Here is a 20,467-nt window from a genome sequence, read left to right on the forward strand (position 1 = left end):
AAATGAGTTTTTAAACCAACACAGGTAATTCATAAATTGTCATTTCCAAATTTGGGGGTGGGGGGTTAGGGTGTGTGTGTGTGTGTGTGTGTGTGTGAAGAGGGAGTTTGCATTTGTCCCAAGGTTGAGAAAGAAGTTGTTTTTTTTTCTTAAATTGGAAACGAGATATGACAGCCCCATTTATCAATACAGAAAAGGCTCTCTTGACACATGTAAATGCTACCTGTGCAAAAATTACAGACAAACATGTTTGTTCAAGATTTCAGGTGATTGCATAAAATTTTATATATGAACATGATGGATTTCTTTCCATTATGTCCAAAATTACGGGCTTAATCTGAGTAAAAGTGGTTCAAAACTGATATTTTACTCCGGGAGCACTTGTGATGTGATAAGGTTGGCATAGAAGCCATTATGAATATGAGATGAATATAGGTAGAAACGTTTTAACAGGATATCAACACAACCTCGGCCATCATCATGTGGTATACCTTTCACAGAATAATCCATATCCACATCCATAGCACAAATAATTAAAATGTCTCCAACACTAAAAAGTATTTTCTCTATAAGTCGTTCCCGGGAAGGTACACTAGACACTGCGTTCTGGTTGTTATTTCCCAGGTCTTCACACTTGTGGGCCATCTCCAGTACAACATCCATCTGAAAACAAACATTACATCAGTGGGTGATCAGCACACTTTCCTATCAGTCTAGTTGGCTTCAGTCCAAACTTTAAAACTCATATCAACTATTAATGTTAACACCGAAACTCCACTTGTTTAGAATGAAAGTATAATCATCCAGGTCCACATGTCCCGAAAAATGGAACACATGATTTTCATATGCTACAAGATCTCTTCATTGTAACAGGAGATAAGCTATATAGCTAGCTGTGGTAAGAAAACAGCAGGTTTATAATATATAGCTACATCTGGCACTCCTGAAGGAATATAACTGTCAAGGCTTGCAGTGAGAACAATACATACACAAACAATGGACAGTATTGTGGCAAATCACTCACTCCTGACAGTCCACCAAGCATCTTGAAACATTGAGGTCCAGATGCTGTACATCAGAAATTACTCTCTCACTCAGCACATCTCCAAGGAATAGAACATTCACATTATCCTTAACACAATCTAACAGGTTGCTACATGATTTCACTCGATATTTAACACCATTGTCCTTTTTAAGAAATGTGCCACTTAAATTCAACCACTGATTTCAACTATCCTTTTATATTAAACATTTCAAAAATGCTTTGCACATAAAAACTTTTTATTAGATGTAACCATAAAGGTTTTAATTCTCTCGAAACTTTCAAGTACTATTTTTTTTTTACATTTTTACCCCTCTTGATATCTCATCAAATAGTTGCAATTCCTCGTAAATTGAAGTAATAAACATTATAAAAGCAATACAAATATTTAGTCTTGTGACATTACAGCAAGAAAAGTATAACAGAATGATTTTCAAGCAGTCAGTGAGTTCTATCAACAAAAATCCAAACCGACTAACGTAAATCAATTATCTTGTCCATAAAGTAAAGCGTTTTTTTGTGTACATCATAAATATTCATACAAGTTGGTGAAATATACCATAAAACAGACTGGAAGTTTTATGAGTCTTTTTCAAGATCTTTGAATCACTTGTGTCAGTTAAATAACGGCCGTTTCAACTACACATTGATAAACCTGTGAATTACCAGACACAAATATCATCCATTTCTTAATCATGTACAAAGTCAAGACACCAGTCATCTGACTATAGAGAGTATCTAGGTTACTTTGCTATGTGGAGCATGCTAATTATTGTGCTGGGTAGGCTGTGGGAGAGCCAAGCACACATTAGCTGTAGATTATAAACACTGTACATACCACTGCCCCATCAAATGATAAACACATAATGGAATCATTAACACACCAATACCTTGTGTATTGCGCAAGTATCTCAGCTTCATCAATAAATACTGCCAGTAACTCGCCAATCTCCTCTGGGTTGATATTATCGGTAATAAATTTCATCCATAAGAAAGACTTACCTTTGGACTAAAAGTTTTCAGAATGCCTTCATAAATGCCTCCATTTTTCACTTGTAAGCGTACAACACAACCCTGTGGTAGAGATAAACACTTGGTGATCATTTGTGTGCAGGCACTGGTGTACATAAATGTCAGAGTCTGGGTAGAATTATAAATATATAACAACAAAAAACACTGATCCCTGACTGGGCCAAGAGATGATAGGTTTCTCCAGCGGCGATAAAAAAGTAAATTCTGTCCCCAGTTTATAATAAAGCAGGTTTGAAAACTGGAGTGATAGCATCAGACTGGCAATATTACATATATCACAATTAGTCCTGGAGGGGAGCCAGCCCTGAAATGGCCTGCCAATTAACTTTCTACCATTGGGAAGTTACTGGGATTTTGCGTTGTATATATTGTGATGGGACTATGGGAGATGTGTCTATACTGAGAGAAGGCTGTGCTGTCTATATAGGCCTCTGTATACAGGTCAATAGACTGTGTGCCATGTTTCTGTGCCCCTAACCAGACAGGGAGTGAGCTTTCCGAGTACAACCAGTGCATTAACTGTATCCACCACCTGTTGCTGTTTGTATTGTGTGGATCACAGGACTTATAGCTAACATCAGTATCTAGAACAATGGCCATCAATCAAGACAATAACGACCTATAGGACAACATCTATCCTAGCCTCATCCCCATCCCAGACCTTTGTAGTAAACTCATTCACCCCTGAAATTTCATAATGAACTATTCCAACCTTTGAATAGGAAGAGTTCAAATGTGTCTTCAGGGGTGAATGAGTTAATAATTCCCTCAATATATATTTTCACTAGACTAGCAACCATCCCCAGCCTCACTGGTCACATCACATCACAAACTTCAAAACCTTATTTTACACATATTGCAGGATGAACTTTTTTCTTTGTATAAAGTAACCTGGATGGATTTGTGTTTGAGAACTTGAAAAGCTATGCTTAATAGTTCTTCTCACAAATGGGTATTGCTGCAAATCATGTGTGCATGATGTATGGACCAGATCAGATTAAATATGCATTAAACACTGAATAGTTCAATCGTTGTAATATTGTGCTTAAAACTTGTAATTATTAAATGGCAACAATCTAACCAATGTCCTATTGTTCTGGTGAACATTAATATTAACTGTTCAATCCCTCTTCCCCTGATGCGAGCCATTGATTTTGTAGTTTCGATTCCTGTAATTTTCTGCCACTTTTGTTAAGGTTATCCTTAACCAATTTTATATAGTGTCACCTGCAATACCATCCCACATTTGATAATTAAATATCAATGACCTTCTGGCCGAATCAAATTGCTTTCAGCCTTTTCCCCTACTGTTTCGTACAAACACAGTTTGAATTGGTATGAAGAGTTGACTGCAAACGCCTAAGCAAGATATTGCTTTATTGCAAATTTGGACAATGTACTCGTGACTTTTGATATGACTGTAAATTATTTTAAGGGAGTTTAATGTGCTTGCATAAGCTACAGTCATATGAGAACAAGAGCCTAGGGAGACACTGCTAAAAATAAATAGTGGCAAGGAAAAGGAAAGATAAAGTATGAAAGTTGGTATGTTTAAAAGTATACAGTTAAACATGCATTTCCTCCTAAAATGGTTGTGTATCATGTATGTGGGTCTGCAGCCCCTCTTGAGCACTAGAATGATTTGCTAAGTCTATATAACACAATCCAATATTACTCCCTGATTCACCCCTTTACTATCCCCACCTAGACATCCTGGTCCAACACATGTCTACATCCGGCTATAAGGCCATCAGGTGTTATCATAAATCAATACCATAACAAGAACTAGTGCTGTTCACCTTACTAAAATCCAGGATGGGACAAACGTAAATATTCAACATTTAGTCTTTGATCATTTATAATTATGTGGAATTTAAATATGATGATTTATGTTCATTATTAATGTATGTATTTCATGGAACTGGAGTAAATTAACCTCAGTCATATTCTCATCTCTCCTATCAACAATGAGTTAAGTAATCAATTAGGTTGCAGTATGCTAATTAATTAAGGAGTTTTTTTTGATAATGTCAAACTCTGCCTAAATTTTTGAATGTTTTGTTCATGATCAGACTTAGCCAATTTTTTAAAATATTTTAGATGATTAGAAAGTTACATCAAAATCAAATCAAATTTCAGGACTTGCAGAAGTTATAAACATGTAAATGAAGAGACAGGCCCTATTCTAAATACACTTTGGTAATTATGATATTGTCCGACAACATTTTTTTTATTTTTACTGCTGAAAGTCTTTGATAATAATAATCAACCGCTTTATTACTGAAAATTTTGTCTTAAGTACTGACCAGGTTGTCAACCACCAAATTTTACAATGTCGTCAAACTAAAACTCATTATTACCATGCTGATGCCCCCCAATGCAGACCAGTTACAATGCTGTGGATGTAGAATTGATGCTGAGGTGGGTACACCTGTTGTACAACAGATGTGGGCCTACACACCAGCCGTACACTGTCATCTATATACTTTCTCTCATAAGCCCCCCCAGATCAATGCCAGCTCTACAAACAGTCATGCATACATGTCTTCATCAATATAACACAATATGGATTTTTCCTATCACAATATTGTACTGCGGGTGGTAGCCACTCCAGTCAAACACTATTGGGTTTTGTTCAATAAATGAAGAAAAACAGACCAATTAAAACATTTGTAAACACTCGGTGTATCTATAGACAGACTACTGAAGTCACTCTTCAATGAAACTGCAAGTAAAGACTGAATTGACTTTTTTTCAGTTCTAAATTTATGTTTTATTCTCCAAATAAGTAAACTGTAAGTAGCCTACCCGTTAACCTAGAATATTCTCCTGATCTGTAAGTGTTTGATTGCACTACCCTATCCCTGGTTACCTTCATGTGTAATGATACTAACCTCTATCACCATCTAAACTGTCACAGACAAGAACGACTGTTTGAAACATTATATTTTGCTTCAAATTGTTTGCTATTAAAGGTGTTTTTTATCCATTCAAATCAAATAAAAATACCCCAAAAAAAGATTCAAATAAGCCCATCTAAAATAGAATTTAATAAATTTGTTTTGCACAAGTCAAGAAATGTCATGAATCTGACTGGCTAGAAAATGACTTCTATATCTATTTTTAGATGACAGAGACTGCATATTATCTTTTGTATCAATAAAGACTGGTGATTCTGTATAGGGTACCATTATATATAGTCACTAGTGTTTTATCTGGCTACAGAGGCAACGCTGCAAGGTGTTACCCAGCACAGTGTTCAACTATTGCATGCCTCCCATTTCCTGTACACCACATTGAATATAAACTGTCATTAGGTAAGAGAGAAAGGAACAGGTGCTCTCCGAGTACAAAGTAACAGATAGGTCCAGGATACTTACAATTAATGATGTTGTTAGATGGGTAAACCTAGGGTTGGCAAAAACGCCTTCGTTCGTCTGAAAAGAAACAAATATATATCATCAGAATGATTACCACACCCTCCTGTGTTGTTTGAAGTGCTGCTTTCTCCTGTCTGTGGCATGTAAATCATGTCAGAGGCATCACAAAACATACTTTGCAGAAAAACCTCTCAAGAGTTAGTCCTTCATGTCAGAAATGAGTTAAGGTACACAGTACCTAGAGTGCACAAGTGATGACTTTACTGTATACAGTGTTCAAGTACTCTTGTTTTTCACTAACAAACAGCAATACTTTCAAACAAAATTATAACTCATATTATTCTGGTAAAAGACATTTTCAACTTGTTTAATTCTCCATCAATAATAGATAAGGTTAAAGAAGAGCAGATATAGTTTTCTTTTGTAAATCTGACATGAAGAACATAATCACATGGGATATATATATAAAAACAGATACAAGTTACAAGATCATTACCTCATCAGCCTGTTTCCCTCTGGTCATTGTTCGTAATGGTGGCTCCCTGACCTAAGATAACAAAATCAACTTTTTGGCTACTTTCATCCGCTTTCTGTTTATACAACATTATACCATAGTCTTGTCACAACTCAATGCATTTAAAATGTATTCAAGCAGATCTCCTTGGCCTGGGCCGATACAGACTTGACAGTTTGCCAGGAATGGCTGTCAAGCCAGCATGCACAGATCCTGAGCAGCCCTATAGTTACCAGTGGGCTGTAACACGTTGGCTTAACACTGCTCACACAATATCTTACTTATGTTTTATTTACTATTTCAAATGCATCAACTGCATATCTACACTCTAAGTATTGAGTGTTTAAACAGCGTAAATGTTTTGATAAGTTTGTTTCTGTATCTTGACGACAAATGAGTGTTTTTGATAGACAGCGTTAAGCTAATGTGGACTACTGGTGTTTCTACTGATCGTAAAAATATAGAATACAAAGTAAAATGAATAATGTTCACCAAAATTACAGCATGCTGATATTAACTGAAGCAGTCAGGTTACAATAGTAGCTGAAGCATGCACATCCCATCAGCAACAACACACCCAAATCAAATAAGTGTGTTCTATAACAACTGACTGGCTATATAGAATTATAGAATGTTCAGCTTCCAAAAATAGTAGAAATAACATGTGGTCTCTTTAATTTGGATAGTCAACACTGATAGACTAACCCGTCAGATAACAGTATCAGTACATAGTGCACATGTATATATGTAGACACAGGGAGTGATCAGGATAATACAGAAGATATTGCTGATGTCGGCTAATAATCCTACATATATGTAGACACAGGGAGTGATCAGGATAATACAGAAGATATTGCTGATGTCGGCTAATAATCCTACAACAGTGTGTACACACACAGGACATGTGCACTAATCACACATCAATATGTATTATTTACACAATAGAGACTGTGACCTGGATCGTTTATTGTGTAAGTTTGATGTGTAACGGACTGTTATACCTGTATAACTGTCACTGTACACAATACAAACCTGTTTACCTTTCTGACAGATCTATGTACTGGATGTGTATTACCTATTGACAATGATGATATGTGGCTACAAGTCAACCTGTCATTGTTTTATTATATGTGGCCTGTTTCATGTCTTAAAGTAAAACTGACATCTATGTTTTGTTCGTATACAACCCCACACCCGATCAGTATGCTGATCCTATAGATAAAACCATGTCAGGACCTGAAAACCTGGCGAGCTAAATGATAATATAAAATTGACTCCAAGTCTCTGGAATGTATGAATGCAATCTTAGAATTTTAATTTGCTGGTCATCAAACCCTAACTTCATCTTATAAAGAAGCTAAGTAGTGGGAAGGCTGATTTGATACGTGCAGGCAAAATACTTCGTACACATTCTCACCTTTTATGAACAGATTTACAGAAATTCTCAGTAAAACCTTAATTTATAAATGATAAGATCTGAAGTATTTAAATATCAAGTATATCTGAAATCCTAACTTATAAATGATAAGATCTGAAGTATTTAAATATCAAGTATATCTGAAGCATTATCTTAATGAATACATGTATTCAATTAAACGTAATTTGTTTTGATATTAAGTTTCCATACTAATGTGGTTTCATGCATCTAATAATGTAACCTTCTAAATTAAATTAATTTGTCATCAATTCTATCTGAAGCTGAAGTTTTGTTACCATGCAAACATTTTTTTTTATTTGATAAAAGATTACAATGTCGAATTATCATTTTTTCTGATTTTAAGAAAGATCATTGTTTTCTAACCTTAACAAATTGACATCTCTTGCCTTCGGGTGTATTTTTTATTTTTTTAAAGTTTGTACGATTTTACAGATGACTCCAACAGTGATTTATGTGCCAGCAGTGATTTTTTCCTTATTTGATGATATAAGATAAACCAGTTACCACAACATTTTTTAAGATGCTATTTACAAATAATTCATAAATTTGAAATATAAAACAGAAACAGTAGGTTTATTGAGGGAGAGAGGGAGATAAAGCTTTAAATTGATTTCTTTGAGTTAAATCCTTTTGGGTGCAAACTATTCCCCTTATATCCGATAACACTGACCAGGAAGTACTTCTACTAACCTCACACAACACATAAAGCAAATGTATTGATGATCTGTCCATTCAGAGAAGGCGCTCTTCAGATTATAATTTATATAATCTAGGAGCTAACAAATTTTGAATTAAAAATAATACATTTGACTGCAGAGTTATTTATTTTTTGTAAATTTCTCAACGTGCGTGCATCAGAAAGTTTATACCACAACTATTATTGATAGCAATATGACCAGTTGGTACAGCATTGTGGAGGATATCGTTTTACAGCACTGCAGGGTAAAACATGGCAGTCATTTATATATGTTGAAACCAGAAATGTTGATGATTAGAGACAATCCCACGTCTCAACCCCTTTTAAAAGGTCGTTTTACAGAATTAAGGCTTTTCAAGAAACATTCTTGTTGAAATTGCCCCCTGTGCTGAGTATGATAACATCCAGTGAAATTCCCAGACGGCCAGATCTGACTCTATGGCATGTCAGAAGGGACTTGTGGAATATCATGGCAACTTGACAATCATTGATTTTTGGCTCCTATACAATCAACAGTGCTGTCCTTCTGCACATGGTCGCAGTGGCCCCATGTCTGACACACCAGCACGATCACATGGGCCCAAGTCTCTGCACAGTACACACGGTTTCTCCTAATCAATAGCTGCTAAACATGTAGGTTATTGTAGGACTACAGCTTTAGTCATCCTCACAATAGAAACCCTATTTTGAAATGTGTAAATTTAAATCCACTCCTGTGAACTTGTAGTATTAATAGACTGTGAAATTACTTTAGGCTAGTCCTGGTATAACTAAAGACTAATGTTATAGGCTAGCCCTAGTATATATGTAACTCTAGACTGTAATGTTATAGGCTAGCCCTAGTCTAGTATATATATGTAACCCCAGAATGTAATGTTATAGGCTAGCCCTAGTATATATGTGAAACTCCAGACTGTAATGATATAGGCTAGTACTAGTATATATATATGTTACCCCAGACTGTGATGTTATAGGCTAGACCTAGCCTAGTATATGTAACTACAGACTGTAATGTTATAGGCTAGTACTAGTATATATATATGTAACTCCAGACTGTGATGTTATAGGCTAGCCCTAGCCTAGTATATGTAACTCCAGACTGTAATGTTATAGGCTAGTACTAGTATATATATATGTAACCCCAGACTGTAATGTTATAGGCTAGCCCTAGTATATATGTGAAACTCCAGACTGTAATGTTATAGGCTAGCCCTAGTATATATGTAACTCAGACTGTAATGTTATAGGCTAGCCCTAGTATATATGTGAAACCCCAGACTGTAATGTTATAGGCTTGCACTAGTATATATATGTAACTCAGACTGTAATGTTATAGGCTAGCCCTATTATATATATATGTAACCCCAGAATGTAATGTTATAAGCTAGCCCTAGCCTAGTATATGTAACTCCAGGCTGTAATGTTATAGGCTAGCCCTAGCCTAGTATATGTAACTTCAGACAGTAATGTTATAGGCTAGCCCCAGTCTGGGATATGTAACTCCAGACTGTAATGGTATAGGCTAGCACTAGTATATATATATATTACCCCAGACTGTAATGTTATAGGCTAGCACTAGTATAAATGTTACTCCAGACTGTAATGGTATAGGCTAGCCCTAGTATATATATATTACCCCAGACTGTAATGTTATAGGCTAGCACTAGCCTAGTATATGTAACTCCAGACTGTAATGTTATATGCTAGCCCTAGTATATATATGTAACTCAGACTGTAATGTTATAGGATAGCCCTAGTATATATGTTACCCCAGACTGTAATGTTATAGGCTTGCACTAGTATATATATGTAACTCAGACTGTCATGTTATAGGCTAGCCCTAGTATATATGGAACTCCAGACTGTAATGTTATAGGCTAGCCCTAGCCTAGTATATGGAACTCCAGACAGGAATGTTATAGGCTAGCACTAGTATATATATATATTACCCCAGACTATAATGTTATAGGCTAGCCCTAGTATGTGTGTAACTCAGACGGTAATGTTATAGGCTAGCCCTAGTCAAGTATATGAAACTCCAGACTGTAATGTTATAGGCTAGCCCTAACCTAGTATATGTTACCCCAGACTGTAATGTTATAGGCTAGCACTAGCCTAGTATATGTAACTCCAGACAGTAATGTTATAGGCTAGCACTAGTATAAATGTTACTCCAGACTGTAATGGTATAGGCTAGCCCTAGTATATATATATATTACCCCAGACTGTAATGTTATAGGCTAGCCCTAGTATATATATATGTTACCCCAGACTGTAATGTTATAGGCTAGCCCTAGCCTATTAACCGTAGCCTTATTTACCTGGGCTATGATCATGTAAATTAACCGTAGCCTCATTTTCCTGGGCTGTGATAAATTAGCGGTAGCCTTATTTACCTGGGCTATGATCATGTAAATTAATCGTAGCCTCATTTTCCTGGGCTGTGATAAATTAACCGTAGCCTCATTTACCTGGGCTATGATCATGTAAATTAATCGTAGCCTCATTTACCTGGGCTGTGATAAATTAGCGGTAGCCTCATTTACCTGGGCTATGATCATTTAAATTAACCGTAGCCTCATTTTCCTGAGCTATGATCATGTAAATTAACCGTAGCCTTATTTACCTGGGCTTTGATAAATAAGCTGTAGCCTTATTTACCTGGGCTATGATAAATTAGTGGTAGCCTCATTTACCTGGGCTATGATCATGTAAATTAACCGTAGACTCATTTACCTGGGCTGTGATAAATTAGCGATGGCCTTATTTACCTGGGCTATGATCATGTAAATTAACTGTAGCCTTATTTACCTGGGCTTTGATAAATAAGCTGTAGCCTTATTTACCTGGGCTTTGATAAATAAGCTGTAGCCTTATTTACCTGGGCTATGATCATGTAAATTAACCGTAGCCTCATTTACCTGGGCTGTGATAAATAAGCGGTAGCCTCATTTACCTGGGCTATGATCATGTAAATTAACCGTAGCCTCATTTACCTGGGCTGTGATAAATAAGCGGTAGCCTCATTTACCTGGGCTATGATCATGTAAATTAACCGTAGCCTCATTTACCTGGGCTGTGATAAATAAGCGGTAGCCTCATTTACCTGGGCTATGATCATGTAAATTAACCGTAGCCTCATTTACCTGGGCTGTGATAAATAAGCGGTAGCCTCATTTACCTGGGCTATGATCATGTAAATTAACCGTAGCCTCATTTACCTGGGCTGTGATAAATAAGCGGTAGCCTCATTTACCTGGGCTATGATCATGTAAATTAACCGTAGCCTCATTTACCTGGGCTGTGATAAATAAGCGGTAGCCTCATTTACCTGGGCTATGATCATGTAAATTAACCGTAGCCTTATTTACCTGAGCTATGATAAATTAGCGATGGCCTTATTTACCAGGGCTATGATAAAGTAAATTAACCGTAGCCTCATTTACCTGGTCTGTGATAAATTAGCGGTAGCCTCATTTACCTGGGCTATGATCATGTAAATTAACCGTAGCCTCATTTACCTGGGCTGTAATAAATAAGCGGTAGCCTCATTTACCTGGGCTATGATCATGTAAATTAACCGTAGCCTTATTTACCTGAGCTATGATAAATTAGCGATGGCCTTATTTACCAGGGCTATGATAAAGTAAATTAACCGTAGCCTCATTTACCTGGTCTGTGATAAATTAGCGGTAGCCTCATTTACCTGGGCTATGATCATGTAAATTAACCGTAGCCTCATTTACCTGGGCTGTAATAAATAAGCGGTAGCCTCATTTACCTGGGCTATGATCATGTAAATTAACCGTAGCCTTATTTACCTGAGCTATGATAAATTAGCGATGGCCTTATTTACCTGGGCTATGATCATGTAAATTAAACGTAGCCTCATTTACCTGGGCTATGATAAATTAGCGGTAGCCTCATTTACCTGGGCTATGATCATGTAAATTAAACATAGCCTCATATACCTGGGCTACGATAAATTAGCAGTAGTCTCATTTACCTGGGCTATGATAAAGTAAATTAACCGTAGCCTCATTTACCTGGGCTTTGATAATGTAAATTAACCGTAGCCTCATTTACCTGGACTATGATAAATTAACGGTAGCCTCATTTACCTGGGCTGTGATATATAAGCTGTAGTCCCATCTACCTGGGCTATGAGAAATGTTGCGACAAGTTACAAGTTTTATTTATTCACTCCGACACACTTGCGTGTGTAACAAGAGGTCACATACATATAGTAAATATGATACATGGCGTGTGATGTATACAATTACAACATTGTATATAGCATAGTTACATATAGGGTATAACTGTGGTGTTATTCCTGTTTTGGCTATCACTAATTTACCATAGCACGACACTGTTTATTCTAGCATAAGGTATGTGGCCATTACATTATCTATCATCAAGGTATGTGGCTACTACATATTTATCATAGCCCAACAACATTTACTATAACAATCAAAAAGCTATGTTACTGCAACTAATTTTATCATAGTCTGACAACATTCATTCCAGCATGAAGGTGTGTGGCTACCACAAATTTATTATAGCCCAACCTTTATTATAACAAAAAAGTTATATGGCTACCACAAATTTATCATAGCCTAGAGTTATGGGATTACCACTAGTTTATCATAGTCTGACAACATTTGTTTTCTAGCATAAAGCTATGGGGCAACCACTAATTTAACATCATCTGACATTTGATGTTTTTAAACATTTTACGTTATAAATCACATATATGTGATTGCTCTTTATATTGACTGTAAATCCACCCAGTCACTCCTTTCCTATATTAACTGACCAGTGACCAGGGCGGCTGTCCGGTACATTTTGACAATATATATTGGGCGGCTGTCCGGTACATTTTGACAATATATATTGGGCGGCTGTCCGGTACATTTTGACACTATATATTGGCTTAAGGCCCTATGCAGTTTGACAGTTTATGTACAGGTCACTATCAGTCCAATCCACGTTGTAGGGGTGATTGACCAGTCAGTGATTTGACCCTAAGCAGGTTTCAATTATTTGTTATGTATCTCTAGCTGAACAATTACTCACAAGCCAATCAACCAGAATCCTGAGCCTCTTGTTCTTATTTACACTTAATCACTTACTGACTTGAGGCGGTCTTGTTTTTGAACTCTAATGCACCAAGATCTTTCACAACATACTTAGATGCACAAGGAGTGCAGAGGAAACATTGTGTAGGAGTAATAGGTATGCACAAGGAGTGCAGAGGAAACATTGTGTAGGAGTAAATCATATCTAGAGCTAGGCACATTATGTAGGAGTAAATCATTTCTAGAGAGCTAGGCACATTGTGTAGGAGTAAATCATTTCTAGAGAGCTAGGCACATGTGTAGGAGTAAATCATATCTAGAGAGCGAGTCACATGTGTAGGAGTAAACCATATCTAGAGAGCAAGGCACATGTGCAGGAGTAAATCATCTCTAGAGAGCAAGGCACATGGGTAGGAGTAAATCATATCTAGAGAGTGAGTCACATGTGTAGGAGTAAATCATACCTAGAGAGCGAGCCACATGTGTAGGAGTAAACCATATCTAGAGAGCAAGGCACATGTGTAGGAGTAAATCCTATCTAGAGAGCAAGGCACATGTGCAGGAGTAAATCATATCTAGAGAGCAAGGCACATGTGTAGGAGTAAATCATATCTAGAGAGCAAGGCACATGAGTAGGAGTCAATCATATCTAGAGAGCTAGGCACATGTGTAGGAGTAAATCATATCTAGAGAGCTAGGCACATGAGTAGGAGTAAATCATACCTAGAGAGCGAGTCACATGTGTAGGAGTAAACCATATCTAGAGAGCTAGGCACATGTGTAGGAGCAAATCATATCTAGAGAGTGAGTCACATGTGTAGGAGTCAATCTTATCTAGAGAGCAAGGCACATGTGTAGGAATAAACCATATCTAGAGAGCTAGGCAGATGTGTAGGAGTAAATCATACCTAGAGAGCGAGTCACATGCGTAGGAGACAATCATATCTAGAGAGCAAGGTACATGTGTAGGAGTAAATCATACCTAGAGAGCGAGTCACATGCGTAGGAGACAATCATATCTAGAGAGCAAGGCACATGTGTAGGAGTAAATCATATCTAGAGAGTGAGTCACATGTGTAGGAGTAAATCATATCTAGAGAGCGAGTCACATGTGTAGGAGTCAATCATATCTAGAGAGCAAGGCACATGTGTAGGAGTAAATCATATCTAGAGAGCAAGGCACATGTGTAAGAGTAAATCATATCTAGAGAGCTAGGCACATGCAGCCAATAACTTTAGGAAGCTAGGCACACACACTAACTACATAGCTAATAATAACTGTGTTATACCTTCAATCAATTCTTATTGAATCTTATGAGTTAACTTTCATCGCTGAAACTAATACAATGAAGTCATTCATAGCTACAATTCAATTTTAATGAACAATAATAGTATATTTTCTCCCTTATTATGAGGCCAAACAATTTGGTTTCCTGTTAATTGTCTGAAAACATTGGGGTACATGCATGTAGTTAATCGATTTTATTTTTCAATTTCTTTTTTAGAAGATTTATATTGGAGCAGGATCTTTACATTAACAAATAAGGGTAGAAGAAACAAACAATGTTTTTAATTGGCCTTATGGTAAGAAGCATTTTGTTGGCTTCCTGTACGGATTAATTAAAATGTTGAACCTGCTAAACTGATTTTTGTTTACAGTCTCCTCTATAAATTCAATGTCATATCCCATTAACTGATTTGGTTAAAGAATATGGAAGTCTTCTGATTACCAAAAACATCAAGTAAGAAGAATTCATATTCTATAGATGCTTCAGAAGTTGATGATGTCAAAACAATATAATTTGACCTTAACAACGCTGAAGGGCAATTTACATGCATGCAAGAAAAACATGCACAGATCAATGAACAGTAAAGTGAAGTCTAATCAAGAAATCTCAACACAATCACATTAGAGATGCAATGCTTGTTTGTGACCAATGGCACCACTAGGAAATTCATACATCTATATAGTTAACTCACATACATGCATTATTAAGTTTGGAAAGAATATTTTTGATTAGCATTATAAACTGAATCATGCTGAGTAAACCCTTTATAGACAGATCTAAGAATAGATATATTGATTACTCTATTGCAAAAGTGCCATTATAGCACTACACAATAAACGCCTTCAGGTTGAGGTTCTAAACTATACAACATTCAGGTTACAAGTTGTAAACAAGATGAAAACTTACAATGATGTTCTTGTCAAATCCACCTCCTCTTTGCCTTCCACCCCTACAAATGGAAAACAGTACACAGAATTAGAACAAGTAAACTGACAACATATACAGGAACATCTTGATATAATGCCCTTGGTTTTGTTGTCACTATATGCTAATACAGTTAACATATATTTCAATGTCACTCGATGTCTTTATTTTAGCAATTCTTTCGTATGTCTCCCTCAATACATCACCAAACCCCTTTATAATGCCACACTTCAGTTGGACAATGCTGGCACTATCTATAAGGATCCTCATCACTCACAGGACAGGTACTTAGATCTATTTAATATTGTCTGTCATAAATGTATCGTGTTGTACGGTTTTTTGTTCATATACATATAAAGGAATAAAACAAAAGGTTAAATCTTAACAACTGGAGCTCGAGGCAGCTGTACAGAGACACAAGTTCATGGTCAGGATTAAGATAAACTTTAAATTCATTTAATAGAAAAGTACCATATCACTGAGACAATTTCACACCAAAGCCATGAAGACACTTTATAATTTAGCATAATTCATTAATTATTGAGTTGCCTCCTCTTTCATTTAATATCAAATAATGTCTGAAAGATTGTATTTACAACCCTTACAGTTTTAGCATTTAAATGCAATGAACTAAATCTACCTGTAAAGTCGAACAGGATTATTGATCAGTGATATTGATCAACATGTTGTCAAATTCAGTAAACAATCTTTATGAACACTGCTTGTAGAAAGTTTTCAACAGATAAAAATCCAGCAGGTGTTGCATAAGGCAAAAAAACAATGCATTTAATAGAGCTACATGGGTGGCAACATCTCCTTGGAATTCGGTGAAACATGTACAGAGTGTAGTAACATGTGGTGCTTCAAAGGAAATCACAATTCTGATAATGGATTGGCTAGATAGCTCTGGACCAAGATCTTGGTACATATAATCTCTAACTTGTGTCAGTGTCATGAAACAATTAATATAAATCTTTTCCCAATCATATTGAGTGAAAACCTGTTGTATAGTTTATTTACAGTCGGCAACATCAGGTTTTATATAGTTCCTTTGCATGTATCTGGAACTTGTATGATCTGATGGGAAAGCACAATTAATATGACACCTGATTTTGGACTGAAATAGGCTGTTACCATCTTCTGTATCAGGAACCAAGACCATCAAGTGTCCTGACAATATGCTGCTATCCTTGTCTTCTGTAGAACCAGTTGAATATATCGGTGATCATCTCTATAATGCTAATGGAATTAAGTTCCTCACCACTTTGCTCCGATTTGTTTATATGTACAAGAGGCCCAAGGGCCTTAGCGGTCACCTGAGTTATATCATAGGTACTGGTAGCTTTATTTTATTGTTTAGATGTGATGTGGAAATCAGCATGTAAACTAAGTGAAATACAATACTTGTCATGTCATCAAAGGATAAGAATTTAAAAATATTATAAAATGTTCCCTTTGGGGCCCCGCCCTAGCCCCTGGGGATGGGGCAGGAATCCCAATTTTACAAAGTAATACTCTAATTCACCAAAGATGATTCTGACTAAGTTTGAGTAATTTTCTGCTGAAAATGGATACAATATACACCCTCCCGTGTTATTTCCCTATATAAACTATAGTAAACTTTACCCCCTCCCCAAGGGAGAACAAATAGCTCAGGGGTTCTGAAATTTACGATTTAAATAAAGCCCCTGATGATTTTCTTTCCATGCAGAGAAAATGAATGGATATAGTACCTCTGAGTGTGGAGAAGAAGATTTTTGAAATATTGGTTAATTTTCCCTTTGGGGCCCCGCCCTGGCCCCAGAGGTTGGGGTAGGAATCCCAATTTTACAGCCTCATCTACCAAGGATGATTCTGATCAAGTTTGAAAAAAATCCACTGGTTCTTGAGAAGAAGTTGAAAATGTAAAAAGTTTACGCATGACGGATGGAAAGCGATTAGAATAGGTCACTTGAGCAAAGCTCAGGTGACCTAAAAATACACACTGGTTCAAATACCACTCACGCAACACAGACTTAGTTGTAAATAAGCTTGATACTTTTTGTAATAATGATCCTGTACACCAGTTAATCTAAACCAATTCCTTAGCGGGAGTAGCAGCTCCTGCTGATTTTGAGGTTGAGTCAAAATTATTCCGATGACTGCCCTAATCCTGGACATAGTCCGTGTCAATTTGAATGCAGCATGACCTTCACCGGGACTATCAAACAAGAACATCTGGCATCCAGTGTCAATTTGCATGCGTTTCTTTCAGCGGGAGTATCAAACTCCAACAAATGAAAAATATTCAATACTCTATCACATGAAAAGACAAAGCTTTATTTTCAGAAATAACAAGTCTAAACACGGAAACGAATCAGGAAAACCTGTGAAAGTAGAAGCAGATCCAGATATGTGTATGTAAGTAAGGCTCTGGTCTGGCTACTAACATGATATGATATATTTAAGTAAGGCTCTGGTCTGGCAACTAACATGATATGATATATGTAAGTAAGGCTCTGGTCTGGCAACTAACATGATATGATATAGGTAAGTAAGGCTCTGGTCTGTCTATTAACATGATATGATATATGTAAGTAAGGCTCTGGTCTGTCTACTAACATGATATATGTAAGTAAGGCTCTGGTCTGGTTACTACCATGATATGATATATGTAAGTAAGGCTCTGGTCTGTCTACTAACATGATATATGTAAGTAAGGCTCTGGTCTGGTTACTACCATGATATGATATATGTAAGTAAGGCTCTGGTCTGTCTACTAACATGATATATGTAAGTAAGGCTCTGGTCTGGCTATTAACATGATATGATATATGTAAGTAAGGCTCTGGTCTGGTTACTAACATGATATTATATATGTAAGTAAGGCTCTGGTCTGGCTATTAACATTATATGATATATGTAAGAAAGGCTCTGGTCTGGCCACTAACATGATATGAAATATCTAAGTAAGGCTCTGGGCTGGCTACTAACATGAAATGAAATATGTAAGTAAGGCTATGGTCTGGTTACTAACCTGATATTATATATGTAAGTAGGGCTCTGGTCTGGCTGCTAACATGATATGAAATATCTAAGTAAGGCTCTGGGCTGGCTACTAACATGAAATGAAATATGTAAGTAAGGCTATGGTCTGGTTACTAACCTGATATTATATATGTAAGTGAGGCTCTGGTCTGGCTACTAACATGATATGATATATGTAAGTAAGGCTCTATTCTGGCTATTAACATATGATATATGTAAGTAAGGCTCTGGTCTGGCTACTAACATGATATGATATATGTCTGTTGTTGAACAGATATATATGGTGAACTTCAGGATGGCATCTTATAGAGTTCAGAGTTATTTTCATGTCCAAATTTAATGCATAAATTTTAAAAGTGTACAAATGGATATGGACTGGGTTGATTGCATGCTAAAACAAGACCAAAGGTTTTGTTCCGATTTGAAAATTGCATCGTCTTGTACTTCACATTGTCTTATTGCTATAAAAATATTATCATATTGGTCATGTGGTGATTTTTTGCTGGGCATGAACTCTGTTGCTTGTTACTGACTTTTCATTATCCTTTGGAGTCTAGGAATGTCCATGTTGAATGCTTCCTCCTTTGTAATCTCCAAAACCCTTTGCAACAGTTCAAACCCTCCAACCCTGACAATTAAACTGTTGCCAATGTGATTTTTGTTGGAGGTTTTCAGTCCTTAACATCATTTTCAGAATGTTGATGAGTCCCATTACTAGTAGATAAGTTATATTGCATTGGGTACTCAACTTGTGAGCGAGTCCCATAGGAAAAGCATGAATCCAGAATTAGATATCTGTGTCCCATTAGTCACTGTGCTCGAAATTAACGTGTATCCTTTACAAGAAAATGCACACCTGACAGGTTTGGTTGTAGTGTACTTAAAACATAATGCAAGATTTCTTGTCTTTCATCAACAAGAAGATGAAAAGCATGGTGGACTGATATCATTCTGTGGTTTTCTATTTTTAGATTAAATTGAATATGCAAACCAATGCCAGTTTACTTTTTATCAGATTAGCAGTAAAGATTGATCTGTCTGTCAAACCTTACTGGACTGCATACATAATGTTCAAATGCAAATATCTGTGCACATCTACCGAAAAATACCATATCTACAGTTCGGAATATATATTTTTAGTAAAATACTGCCATTTTCCACCACCTGCATGCCTGTTTGTTGTGCAAACATTCACACCACAAATGCACATTTTTCAGAAATGATTATGACATGTGACATGAGAAAACCTCACAAAACAGCAACATGAACTAAGGTAACAATGTAAGCCTCCGTTGTAAAATTACAAAGCTGAGTAAAAAATATGAAGATGTGTCATGGATATCCTCCTCGTCAATATCCAATGATAAGTTCCAGCTTCCTGTGCCCTCATAGATTTTGGTAAACCCTCATCATGGTGCATCATCTCATTGACCCCGATCTAAAAATTCACCTGAAATGAACTCCAAGAATGTGTGTCTAAACATGTCCGATCAATCGCGTGACTATGTCAGTCATGAGGGAAAGCTAGCACATTTTTCAAAGAATACGAAGAAATTATTCTAATAACCAATAATAACCGTACAAACCTGGCTGCACCAGCAGTTTGCCCTCGCTTATTTTTCTTCTGTGTACTCATCATGTAGCCTTTGGAGGACAGGCTGTCAAGAATGTTTGAGAGTGAATAAAGTTGATCAGGTGCGGGTCATACTGACGCCGTTGCGGTAAACTTTTTGTTTCCTATCTGATGTTTGTCCCGAACAACACAACTAGTGTTATATTCACTTCAATGATGGTTAAAACGACGATTTTTCAATATTCACGGGTCCTACTTCAGAATGTAGAAGGCGCTGTGATATCCTATCGGAGAAGACGGGAACTACTTTTTCACACAGGAAATGAGATGTTTCTCAACTGATATGAGACATAATTTAAAAAAATATTATTTTTATATTTATCTTTTAATAATTTTGCAACATTTCCTTGTAAATATGGTAAGGAACGCAAATGTTTTGACACATCTTATGAACTACGTTTTGCTGCGAGCTT

At 36.5% G+C, this 20,467-nt stretch overlaps 1 protein-coding gene across 6 annotated transcripts in view; it reads right to left on the reverse strand.

The window, feature by feature from the left end:
* Positions 1-20,305, reverse strand: part of LOC110448156 (ataxin-2-like protein) — a 45,176-nt gene extending 24,871 nt beyond the window's left edge. For 5 of the 6 annotated variants that reach the window (XM_021494254.1, XM_021494251.1, XM_021494252.1 and 2 more), the window contains exons 1-6: positions 20,008-20,305; positions 15,377-15,419; positions 5,951-6,001; positions 5,455-5,511; positions 2,045-2,116; positions 492-663 (exon numbers count right to left, since the gene is read on the reverse strand). In XM_021494254.1, the coding sequence (XP_021349929.1) occupies positions 492-663; positions 2,045-2,116; positions 5,455-5,511; positions 5,951-6,001; positions 15,377-15,419; positions 20,008-20,060 (448 nt within the window). In that variant the 5' untranslated portion in view covers positions 20,061-20,305. The remainder of the gene's footprint in view (positions 1-491; positions 664-2,044; positions 2,117-5,454; positions 5,512-5,950; positions 6,002-15,376; positions 15,420-20,007) is intronic. The other variant, XM_021494253.1, reaches the window with a different exon arrangement.
* Positions 20,306-20,467: the final 162 nt, after the last annotated feature.

The sequence above is a fragment of the Mizuhopecten yessoensis genome, unplaced genomic scaffold, assembly GCF_002113885.1.
Source record: "Mizuhopecten yessoensis strain PY_sf001 unplaced genomic scaffold, ASM211388v2 scaffold3853, whole genome shotgun sequence".
NCBI lineage: Eukaryota > Metazoa > Mollusca > Bivalvia > Pectinida > Pectinidae > Mizuhopecten > Mizuhopecten yessoensis.